Raw genomic sequence first — 13,254 nt, 5'->3', positions numbered from 1 at the left:
GAATTGATTATATCTTCATACATAGATGACAAGTCTTTGGCATCGTTGTCAAAGAGGAAGATATAAGAGAGATAGGGAGATAAGATGAAAGAGATAAGTACTTGAATATCAAAAAGAGGGAGAGATACTCTAATGATAGAGATATAAGAGAGATACATTGAAGGAGATTGACAAAGCTCTCATTACCCTATACAAAGGAAGGACATATACTGATAGACAGAGAAATTTTAAAGATATTATTTTCCTTTTGGTATTGTTGTTGGTATTGGTTTGTTGTCAATGCTAAAGAGGGAGATTGTTGATATGAGATTATTTTGAAGTAAAGAACCTATAATGGAACAATCATTATTTTGTCAATGATGTCAAACCTACTACTTACTGGTGAGACAATTGCTTTTTGGTTTGAAAGCTATCATTTAGTTGATTGATGAAGAGGATTTGAAAAGAGGAGATAACAATAACATCTAGAGAAAGGTTGAGTTATTTGGTATGTAAAAGAAGCACTAAGACTAAGTAAGACATTAATACTATAGTGTATTGTTTATCTACTTAAAGTCTGAAATGAAATATTACTCAAGTTAAGATTGGAAGAAGATCAAGTAAGAAAAGTGTCTGCTAAGCCTTATCGAGTAGTCACTGTGAGCCGAGCAGAAATTAGTAGAAGTCAAGTAAAAAACAAGAGATGCTGAGCAAAGATGAAAAACAATGCAAGCCAAGTGAATATTAGTATATGCCAAGTGAAGTTTAGTTGGTGTCAAACATCAGTAAACTTTAGTGTTTGCCGAGTGACAAAACAATATCAATGCCGAGTGACAACAAATTGTGTTAAATCGAAGATTTGACGAATCCAAGTTGACTATTTTATTTTCTTGAATTATGTGAAGCATGTGGAAGATAACTATGATGAGCTGGTGTCACAAAATTCAAGGTAAACCATTTTGAGGTGAACACAAGGAAGATTGAAAAGGAAGTTTCTAAAGGAACCAAATGGAAAAGTGGGCAGATTCATTGAATCCTACCTTATCCTACCTAACCCTAAAATTGATGATTGTCGTTAAGCAACAAAAGATCTAAATTCTCTATTTATAAAGATAGCTGGTCAGAAGCAAAGGTTGTTATGTGCAAGAACCTAAGGAAGACAAGGAGTTTACGGTATTGCTTTATTCAGTGTTCGAACAAAGGTGATTGCAGTTGGCATACAAAGCAAGAAGGCTTAAGGGTATGAATGCTTGAAAGGTGAACAAGCTATCAGAGTATGAATGCCAAGTAGAATGGAGGATTGAAACAAATATCTATAATCTACAATTGAGTTGTAAGTTTTTATCAGATCAAGTCCTACTATTACTTTCTAATAACTATACCAGCGTGGATAAAATCTTTTGGATTAAGGTTGACCTAACAATCATTTGTGAATATATTAACTGGGTGATATTCTAATGGAATGTTCTAAAGTCCTCTAACAAGGCTTACTCCTAATAGGGTGATTGAAATCCTAAAACTAGGTCACATTTAATAGTGTGTATTGTAATCTTTAACAAGGTTGGCCTTTCATAGGGCATCACTTCAGAAGAGTGAGAATTAGTAGCATGTTATTGGTGGTTTTTCCCAAATTGAGTTTCCACGTAAAATCCTTGTGTCAAATTTGTGTGCTTGTTCCTGTGGTGTTTCATGTTTACATTTCTGCAAAGTTGTTTTGACCTGGGATGGTGACCTACAAAGTTTAAGTATTATATGATCTAATGGATGCATGCATGTTGAAGTTTTATGGATATGGGCCTACCAAGCATTGAAATTTTTTATTTGTACATCTAAACCTTTGATAACTGATTCACCCCCCCTCTCAATTATTCTAAAGAATTCCAACATTGGTTTTCCCTCTTTCCTCCTTTCTTCATTAGCTTCTATCCTCCTTAGTTAGACTTAAGGGGGTGTTAACGTAGAGCTTATTTTAGTTATCTGTTGTAATTTGCAATCAACTTGTATTATGCTTACAATTCACATGATATTTTCCTGATTAGCAGATTTATCTCTCATGCATAAGTCTAACTAATGATATTTTAGAATTACATTAATCTTGCCTCCTCTTCCATCGCAATTCTTAGTGTTCATAGTAGTTTCCTCTCATGCAAATTGATGTTTTTGGTTGGTGGCTTCACCTTTATTCACTACAACCTTTTCTAATGCGACAATTTATCGTTGTATAAATATAGCATGCTTCTATGCTTACAATAATCATTTTTGAATATGAAAGATTTAATTGTATTTAGAGCAACTCAGTTACCATGTAAGATTTGATGAAAAACAATTCTTCTAAGCCCAAGAAACTTGCATGGGAAAAAACCTATCACAAAGAAGGAAAGAGAAGAAAAGTACAAGGAATTTACTCTAATAATATCCAAGATTGAATTATCAGTAAAATGAATAATAGAAATATACAATGGATCAATCCTTATAGAAGGAGATCACAAAACTTAAAAGGGAAACCCTAAGAGGTAAAAATATATTTAATAATTAATATTTAATTATTAAATAGGAATGCATGTGTATAAAAAGAAATCTCAAGTATGGAGTAAACGTAATTTAATAAATGAAATGAAATGAATCCTTTACTCTAACAATATATAATATTAAATAAAATTATATATACATATTAAATAATATATTTAATACTTTATAATAATATATTTGATACTAGATATAATAAATTGTAATAGTATGTTATAATATATTATACTAGTTATTAGAATATATTTAATACTGGCCTTGAATGAAACCAAAGAAGATTAAGGCTATCCTCAAGTGGCCCACCCAGTAAAACTGAAATAAGATATTTTCATGGTTTAGATAGTTTTATAGAAAGTTTATCAAAAATTTTAATAGTGTATGTGAACCCTTAACTAAAATAATGTAAGGGGATAGGAAATAGTAAAGTGGAGTACAGGAGCAAGCAAGAGTTTAGAATTATTGAAAATAAAAGTTACATAGGAATCTATTTTAGAAGTTTGAGGTTTTAATGAGGTCTTACAAGTATACTATGGTGCTAGTGATAATTCCGTTAGAGTTGTTTAAATAAGCAAGGTAAAACCATTTGTTATTTTAGTGATAATTTGAATGATGTTGAAAGCAAGTATTTTGTTTATAATCAAGAGTTATATGCTATAGTTCATGTTTTGAGGAAGTCAAGATATTATCATTTTCCTGAAGTGTTTGTTTTATTTATTGATCATTAAGTATTGAAATGTTTGAATAGTTAAGGAGAGTTGAATCAAAGGCATTTGAAATGGGTTGAAATTTTGGAGAGTTGCACATTTTTTTTGAAATGTGAGAGTGAGAAGTCTAATAGGGTTGTAGATTCCCTTGGTAGAAGGTAGATTTTACTAACAAAGATGCATATTGAGATTGTTGGGTTTGAGGAACTGAAGATTTAACACCTCAAGGATCCTAATTTTGGTGAAGCTTGGAGACCTTATACAAAACATGTTACTTTAGATAGAACTAGATGGTTGGACTTTATAATCTGAGATTGTATGTTATTCAAAGGTAGTCATTTGTGCTTCCCAAGCAGTTACATGGGGTAGAATCTCATCAAAGAGAAGAATAAAGGAGGATTATTTGGACATTTTGAGATAAAATCATTGAGTAGGTTATGAGAATTATTACTGGCTATAATTGCAACAAGATGTTGCAAAATATGTTGGATGGAAAAATGAGCCAAATAAAATACAAGGTTATGTCAACCATTACTTGTACATATTATTGTGGACTTTTTCTTTAGTTTTCCAAAGACTCAGAGATGTCATGATTTAATTTTTGTGGTGGTAGAAAAGTTTTCAAAGATGACACATTTCATTCCTTTTAAGAAGACTACTGGTGTTGTTAATGTGGTAGAATTATTTTTTGAAGAAGTGGTGAAACTACATGGTCTACCAAAGAGCATAGTTTCATATTGAGACACAATGTTCATTAGATACTTTTAAAAAATATCATAGAAAAAAATAAAGATAAATTTCAAGTTCAACTTAGCACACCATCCATAGTCTAATGGAAGGACAAAATTGGTAAATAGGGTTTTGGGGAATCTATCGAGATGCTTGTTTAGAGATAAATTGAAAGGATGGGATTTTATTTTACCATAGGAAAAATTTGCATACATTTAATTATATAAGTAGGAGCACTAGTAAATCACCATTCTAGATAGTGTATGGAAGTAGTCTCATAAATGATTTAGAACTAAGGAAGTTGGAAAAAGGGGAGAAGTAGTGTTGAAGCAGAAGACTTTGTAGAATACTTGAGAAGCATGTTAATAAAATGAATAGACTTTACAAGGCCAAGGTAGGTGAAAAAAGGAGGTATGAAAATTTTTAGAATGGAGATGAAGTCATGGTTCATTTGAGGAAGGTGATGTTTAGAATGGGAACACATAATAAGTTGAAGAGGAAGAAGTTTGGACCATGCAAAATATGGAAGAAGCATTATTTAGGAACTTATTATGAAGTAGAGTTACCTACTGAACTCTATATTTCACTAGTTTTTAACATTTCAAATCTAATCAAGTATCATGAGGAGGTGTTGATGATGAGATTATAGAAGCACAATGGAATATTATAGAAACTACTTCATCTACATAGGAGATTGAAGATATCTTGGATAGTATTGTTGGAAGAAGCATAAGATACATGACATATAAAAAATATCTAGTCAAATAGAAAGAAAGGTTTGTTGAAGATTCATCATGGTTGTCAAGGGAAGAGGTTGACCACCTTGGTTTTTCTCTACACACCTAAGATATGACAAGGTCACTTCTCAAATTATCCCAGGTGTCTTACCATCTTGGGAAGGAAAATCTTACATCACACAAAAATATCATCTGGTTTATCAATGAGGGCTATTTTAGTGTAGAGTTACTAGTTTTTGAAATTTTCTATTTTTTGTAAGCTATATTGGGCTATCATTTTGCATGATACTTAACAATAGGAATTCTTTCAAACTCCTCTCTTGAAAAGCTAATCCAAGGATCAACTCCAAGGTTCTGGGTGATCTTGCGACCTATTGGAATCTGCTTAGTTGAAGATAAATGTGAATGTTCACGAGGAGGCCTTTGCTGGTTCAAAAACTTCGGATAAGATGTAGAATCTGCTTACTATCAAAAGAATAAAACATACACAAAAAGAACTATATTTTTGTATTTTTCTATTTTTATAATGAATGCAATCTAACATATGCAACTATATGAATTCCTAATTTAACCAAGGGGTTAGCAAAGCAAATAACAAAGATAGGGTAATAATAAATTTAAGCAAATAACATGAAAATTAAATCCTAACAGACATAAACTATAGAAACAATGCATCTGTGAGTTAAGCTTTTGAAAATAATAGCTGTCGTTATTTTACAATAATATATGCTTTTGGTGCTCGCATTTAGAGTGTAGTGATTCTTGCCTAAGTGTGTTATATTTTACGAATGTATGTTCATGCAATGTAATTGAGCCAAAATTTTATTGCATTATTTCTAGTTGTGTGATCTTTTAATTCTAGTGTTTGCTATGGTTTTACAAATTTCGCTGAAGTACTTAGTTTGAGAAGAGATCATCATCTTGTTCCTACATAGCTTTTTGTCTTGCATAAGCACACTTTCCGTGGCCTTGCAATTTGATGAAAAGTGAAACATCTTATGGTTATTGAATTCCCATCGATGATTGCATCAGTGGAATTAAGGAGGTGCTGCTCCTATTTTCATTGGTTATCCACCGATCTTTTCAAAATCTTAACTCATAGATGCATTGTTTCTGTAGTTTATGTCCATTAGGATTTACTTTTCACATTATTTGCTTAAACTTCTTGTTACCCTATCTTTGTTATTTGCTTTGCCAACCCCTTGGTTAAATTATAAATTCATATAGTTGCATTTGTTAGATTGCATTCATCATAAAAATAGAAAAATACCAAAATATAGCTCTTTTTGTGTGTGTTTTATTCTTTTGATGGTAAGCAGATTCTACATCTTATTTGAAGTTTTCAAACCAGCAAAGGCCTCCTTGTGAACATTCACATTTATCTTCAACTGAGCAGATTCTAGTAGGTCACAAGATCACTCAAAGCCTTGGAGTTGATCCTTGGATTAGCTTTTCAAGAGAGGAGTTCGAAAGGATTTCTGCCATTAAACATTGTGCAAAATGACAACTTGACAAGTTGGTTGTTGTAGATCATAATGTTTGAGTTTCTTCCCTAGAGGTTCATTTTGGTTGTATTAGTCTACTAGTAAATTTTAATTCCAAGATAGTTTAGTTTTGAAGATATTGACAATTTTCAATTTTAGCAAAAGGATAGAAAAAGTTTGAGCTTAGTTGTGAAGGATTCAATGGCTTTCAAAAGGGGTCAAAGCTTGGTGTTAGTAATCCTTCACAACTTAATCATGTATTAGAACTTCAGACCATTTCCAAAATGGGATTACAATAGCTAATCTCTTCAATTTGTGAGGAGTTATGGTCTCCCTAAATTACATTGTCTAAAATAGAAAATCCAAACTTTCTTCAAAAACCCATTTGAGTTCCCAAAGTTATTTGGGGATCATTCCAATGTAATCAAATATGAATAATAATATCTTAGGGATGGTTGACATCAAAGTTTAGGGTCAAACTTTCTAGTAATTTCTTGGATGGTTAAAAATTTCCTATATAATGAAGGCTTGTAGGGTTATTTAGGGCAATTTTGAGGATGAATGTGGTGGCTCTGACTTGCAGAGTAATGAAAATGACCATGTGGCTAAGCATGTCATTTTTATGAATATTGTAATCCCATTTCATTGGAGATAATAGAAAGAGAGTTTAATGTTTCTTGTTCTTACAATTTGTTATTGTTTCTCTATTATGTTGTGTGTGTGTGTGTGTGTGTGTGTGTGCGCGCGCACGCGCATTAATAAGGGGAGTAGCCTTCATTGTTCTCCTTCCTTTTTTTCTTCTAAGGATATAATTTCCTTAATATAGTATCATTTTTTAATTACGTCACATCCTTTTCTTAATAGGAATTATTTCATCTTGATTTACATTTCTCCCTTATGCCAGAGGTGCGATTTGAAAGATCAAAGGCATGTGAAAATACTAATTGCATGTTTATTTTTATTTTATAAAAATATAATTTAATTTTCATATTTATTTAAAAGAAAAAAATAGTTTAATAAACATTATAACATATTAGGTTTATTTATCTTGGGTTCTCGAATGGGGCGCTACATAAGTATTAATTAACTAAGAGGATTGTGTGAGATTAAGTTCTTATTAATGAACATGACAACCTACAACACAACAATAAAGTTGTGAATCTTTCACATAGGAGGTTTCGGGTTCAAGTCTACTTGACTTACTAAATAAAATAATAATAAATCTCAATATATAACTATAGAGATTTTTTTTATTGAAGCCATGGTCAATTATCATTATTTATTGTTATTAATTATTATTAGTTAAGATCGAATAGACTTGAACCCAAGACCTCTTAGTAATGAGGTTCACAATTTACCGTTGTGTTGTAGGCTCTTGCCTAACTATAGAGAAATACTAAATAAAATTTATAATTATATAAAAGACAAGATTTCAACCACATGGGTGACAAAGTTGGCTTGGGTCTTGAGTTTTCTCCCTAGTGGTCTCATGTTCAGCTCCAAATCTCAAATTCACTCAATACACTTGGATTTTAGGTGACTTGGTACATCCCTAGATGATTAGTCTCACCCTATCTCACCCCTTCTTGACCCCAACATAGCAATATGTAAGACTAAGGTAAGGAGCATTGGTTGCTCTACATGGGTGGCAAAGTTGGCTTGGGCCTTGAGTTTGCTCCCCAGTAGTCTCAAGTTTAACTCCTAATCTCAAATTTGCTCAATTCACTTGGTTTGTTAGTTGCTAGTTACACTCCAAGATGATTAGACTCACCCTAGCTCACCCCTTCTCAACCCCAACTTGGTAGGAGGTAAGACCAAGGTTAGGAGGCTTAATCGTTGTGCTAGGTTGCGAAGATACTTTAGGCATAAGTGACATAAAGATTCTAGATTGTTACCATCTTTTTGTAGACACTCACCACACTTAGTAAAGAGCCCCATTACGGAAAAAATACTGTATCCTAGTTTAACCACTTCATTCTTTTGGATTTGAACATTAAATATTTTAAAATAGTCCACCAATAAAAACTATTGTGTATATAAAATAAACATAAAGCTTAATATTATATAAACTAAAAATAATTTTAACAATTTGATGATTATATACAATGAAATTAAAAATTCAATAATGATTAAATTCATAATTTATACTTAATGACTTTACTTATTTAACTAATTAAATTATAATTCAATTAATGTACTATATATTAATTATGTGTATACTAGACTACAGTATACAACTAGACTTAATTATGTGTATCATCAACCTCTTTGAACAACATATCCTTTTTAATATAAATTTTTATTATAAATTATAAATCATAAATTAACTTCAATAAAAACTTAAAAACTAAACAATTTTTTATTATAAATTATAAATAATAAAATAACTTCAATAAAAACTTAAAAAACTAAATAAAATGATGGACTTAATCTACAATAACATACAAGTCTATAATAATAATAATAAAAAAGAAGAAGACAAGAAAAATAAAAAGAGAAAAGGGAAAAGAAGAAGTAAACAATCTTAACTAATTTAAGAAATTTGTACACAAGTGGGAAAAAAATTGTGAAATATAATCGGATATAGAAGGAAGTAGGTATATAGTCCCCAAATATATGTTTGAACAAATCTAAAAACAATGTACAACTACCAATTTTCTTGTTAGACTGAGCTACATCAGCAGATGGAAATTTCAACACTCCATCTTCAAACTTGGAACTGTCCTTTTTAAATATGGTTGTGATTACTCACAATTAAGGCAACATTAAATTATAAAATGTGCCTTCGAAGCTCCACCACAACAATGGTGCAACTCTACTCTTGTGATTACCCCACAAACTTACGTCATTGTGGTGTATTGCCCACGTCATGCATCTGACCTGGTCTCATTTTATATATTTGTGTACATAATGCCATGTAGACAACTGCGTGTATGTGTCACACGTAAGACAATAGCCCATATGAAAAACAGAGAATGCCGTATTATAATATGAACTATACAGCTGTGTGTATATGTCGTATCCAGGTCAGAAGGACACGTACCTAAACATTAATAAGCCTGGTTAGGAAAACAAATTCAGTTCTCAAACTAATACTTTATTATTGAGCGATCGTTTGTTAATTGAAAATTGAGCTTTCAGGGAAGTGGGTCGATCGAAATGGGTTGAAATGTGAAGTTTTGTTTGAGAGCGATATCTTCTACAGTTCCTTCTGAACGGATAAGAATACATTTGAGAGTCACACGGTGTCTCAGTACAGACCCACAGCAAATCTAGGCAGCGGCTGCAGCGGCAGGAGGAGGGGCAGAAGCAGAAGAACATGAAAAAGTGCAAGGAAAATGATGGCGACGGTAAGGTTTCAGACACTACTATTATTCCTGGATTACCCAATGAAATTGCATTGGATTGTTTGGCTAGAATTCCCAGATTGATGCATCAGAAATTTACAAGAGTTTCTAGGTCATGGAAAACCCTACTAACATCCAACACTCTCAATTGGAATGCATCACCTGGGCTCCCCACAAGCTATGTTTATGTAAATTTGTTGTTCTCAATTGGGGACCAGAGATTTTTTGCATGGAATCTGGAAGACAGGGCTTGTTTGCCTCTGCCCGCGTTTCCGACAAATCTGACTTGTGCCAAGTTTGTTGTAAGCAGAGGGAGGCTTTTCTCCATTGGGGGTTTGATTAACTCTGCCAACTCAGCTGAAGTGTGGGCATATGACCCCTGTGTTAATGAGTGGGAGTCTGTCGCATCCCTAAAAGTTGCTAGGTATGAACCTGCAGTTGTTAGTATTGCGGGGAAGATTTATGTAATGGGTGGTGGGGTGGGGGGGGATTTGTCAGATTGGGCAGAGGTCTATGATCCTGAAGTGGGTGCATGGACTTCTCTGGCGATTCCTTGTTGGCGCTTTTTTGGAGATGTGTTTTGTAGGGACAGTGCAGTGGTGAATGGGAAACTATATGGGATGTGTTATGGGGGGTTGGGGTTTATCTTTGATCCCATTTCATCATCTATCACTATAGTCAGTAGTGAATCTTACGAGTCGAGCCCTTGTGATAACATCCATACACTGTTTTCGACATGGAATAAGCTAAACCAGAAAACAGCTGTAGTGAAAGGGATTCTTTTCGCTTACTTTGATGGCAAGATCAGGGGCTATGATTTTGATCACAATACATGGCTTCCCTTGCAAGGCACTGGAAAACGTTTGCGAAATGGGATGTCCAAGGCTTCTTTGGTTAATGTAGAGGAAAAGCTTTGTGTGATTCGTAAAAATGCAAATACAATTATATTTGCTTGCTTGGATATCCTTAAGATCCCTGGCATTCTGCGCTGTAATGTTCTGTGGTGTCACTCTGAGGCTTCTTCTGGCAGACCGTGGAGTATTGATGCGTGTGTTTCTCTTGCCGAGCCAGGCTCTTGAGGTGAGTGGGCAGTCTTGGAATTAATGTATTTTGACATAAATATCATTCTAATAAAAAAGTAGTTTATATGGTTTTTTTTTGCAGTTATTCTTCACTTTTCCTTGAAACTCAAATATAGAAATTTTGCAATGCATTCCAAGCACTTCCATGTGTCTTTCCTTTGGTTGCCAAACTCTAGTTAGCAGTGCTTCTATGTTACACTTGAGTATTGAAACACATAAATAAGTGAACTTGAATGAGCTGTGGTAGGAAATAAATATGTTAAAGAGAAAATGGACATCAGTCTTTTTAAAGAAAGGAATTTTCAAACATGTTCTGCAACGTCCGAGAAAGAGGGGTGCGTTAAATCATCTGCAAATGATTGCATTCAATTGTATGTCCAGAAATAGTAGATGCTCTATCCTAATTGATTCCTAAAGCTGACAAATACCCCAAAAAATGCATCAGTTAATTTTCAGGAGACTCAGGTTTAATTGCAGTTTGCATGAAGACAAATAATATATTCGTTTCATCTGAAGACTGAAAAAGATAATGATACACTTTATCGAGGATTAATTATTGGATACCTGTTACGATATTTTTACCAAGCACACTTTATGAAGCTCATAATATGGTTTTACTGTCCTGTAATTGTTTAGCTGTCTGTCATTATATTGCTCTGAAATTGTTTAATAGTGCTAAAATATATTTACATATGTATGTTATATTATGTTAATCTTGTAAATATGATATGGTTTCACTTCACCAAGTTTACACTTTTCAACACACAAGAAGTTTGTGAAATTTTGTTTAAAGTAATTACGTTAACCATAGTAAACAATTCCTACTGTATAATAATTAATACGGTGCATCTGATAAGCAACTGTGGAAGTGTATTGAAAACATAGTAGCTGGAAACTTCTTTGCCCCTTCTTGGGTATGCGTATTCCTGTATTTAATTTGGAAATGTATTTGATACAGCCTGGATACACATTGAATACTTTACCTATGTGTGCCCAAAAACAATTGATTTTCCAATTGTGCCAAATACTATGTGATTTGAGTTCTTAAAATTTGAAACAAATCTTCCCAAATTTAATTTTAAAAACACCGCTAATGTAATTTTGATTTTTTTTTTAATGGTATAGACAAAATCTACACTAAATGAAATGTTTTTTATTTCGGTTACCCATTTTTGTGGGTCGTCTTCCATTGCACCTCTACTATTTTTGCATATTGTAAAGTCGTAAATTAACTTAAAATTATATTTGTAGCATTTTTCTGTCTATAATGCTTTTAAGTAATAACAATTTCCTCTAATAAGTTGGAAAATTGTGTTAAATATGTGTGTTTTTTATTAGTGCCACATCTAGGTGTATCCATATGGAGGATACTAAAAAATGGCTGTACCCATATCCGATACCGAATTCGTATGTGTCCATGCAACTTTGATTGAAAATCTTGACTATAGAAAGAGCCAACTCTTGCTAGAAACTCTCTTTAACTTATTGGTCAAGAGACTCAATACTTCAGCAGTGCTCTATATGATACTATTTGGCCACTTATTGTTATTTGAATAAAAAAGCATAAAAAAACTATTTCTGAAGGATGCATGGCCTAATTACAAATGCTAGTATATGCTTTGTTAGGAAATGTTATCAAATCAAATATTTTCTATTTTTCAATTGTACTCTTGTTCATAGAAGAGCTTGGAACCATGTGTAGAACAAAATAATTGTAAATACCTGTATTCCACTTTGAATGCTTACAGGATAGAATTCCAAGGACAAATTTTTCTTTTTGTGTTTCCACTTTGGTGATCTAAAACATTGAGAACATTTGTTTCATGATCACAATATTTTCTTGTATAATTTGTATTATACTCTAATGCTATTGATTAGAGCTTGTGAAATATGGCTTTGTTGTTATTTACTGTTTGGGATAACACTTGATAAGATTGCCATTTATTGGGACAAAGATCGCATAGTGGTCAATGTAGGATTTCTTGATGAAATCAGGTGCTACACTGGGGTATGTTTGTAAGATCTAGAGATTGATCTTGGAATCGGTTGGTTTTTGTTGTTTACATGCATTTACTCTGGAAACTTGTCTTTCTCAAACAGAACCTCGAGAGTTGGCTTGTCTGGATCAGACATCCACAACAGGTGAAGACTACCTTGCCGAAACAGATGTTTTTGAGGAGGCTTCCATTCTATAATCCGGCTATTGTAATTTGTTGATCATAATACCTTCCAACTGTTTTGATGAGATTATTGTTTGAATTTCAATTCGGTGATGATCTAACTACGGTCTTCTCCCTTTTTATTACATATATATGAATTTTAAGAGCTCACGTTATGCTCTATCGTGACTATCCTATTGTGAATGTTTAAGTTATGATGTAGAACTGGGGAGGGCAAATTCTACCCATGTCTAAAATGGCAGGCATATTGCATGTCTTGTTAAATAACAGAGTTGTGTCAATCACAGAAAACTGTAAATTACTAGACAAATAGTGGAGGCTGTAAACCAAAAAGCTTGGCTATTGGGTGTAGTAGCAAATTTCCTTGATAAATGTCTTGTTAAATAACAGAGTTGTGTCAAGCACGGAAAACTGTAAATTCTAGACAAATAGTGGAGGCTGTAAACCAAAGAGCTTGGCTATTGGGTGTAGTTGCAAATTTCCTTG

The 13,254-nt window shown here is 32.9% G+C and overlaps 1 protein-coding gene across 4 annotated transcripts in view; it reads left to right on the top strand.

Moving 5' to 3' along the window:
- Positions 1-9,411: 9,411 nt before the first annotated feature.
- Positions 9,412-13,254, top strand: part of LOC149572138 (F-box/kelch-repeat protein At1g67480-like) — a 50,107-nt gene continuing 46,264 nt past the window's right edge. For all 4 annotated transcript variants that reach the window (XR_016359901.1, XR_016359902.1, XM_089813430.1 and 1 more), the window contains exon 1: positions 9,412-10,586. Coding sequence is in view for 2 of the 4 variants with exons in the window: in XM_089813430.1 (XP_089669556.1) it covers positions 9,479-10,585 (1,107 nt within the window). In the remaining 2 variants the exon portion in view is untranslated. The remainder of the gene's footprint in view (positions 10,587-13,254) is intronic.

Source organism: Cupressus sempervirens, chromosome 2 (assembly GCF_028749045.1).
Source record: "Cupressus sempervirens isolate cs-2001-9-10 chromosome 2, ASM2874904v1, whole genome shotgun sequence".
Taxonomy (NCBI): domain Eukaryota; kingdom Viridiplantae; phylum Streptophyta; class Pinopsida; order Cupressales; family Cupressaceae; genus Cupressus; species Cupressus sempervirens.
Note: the sequence above shows the minus strand (reverse complement) of the source record. Positions and strands in the feature narration are given on the sequence as shown.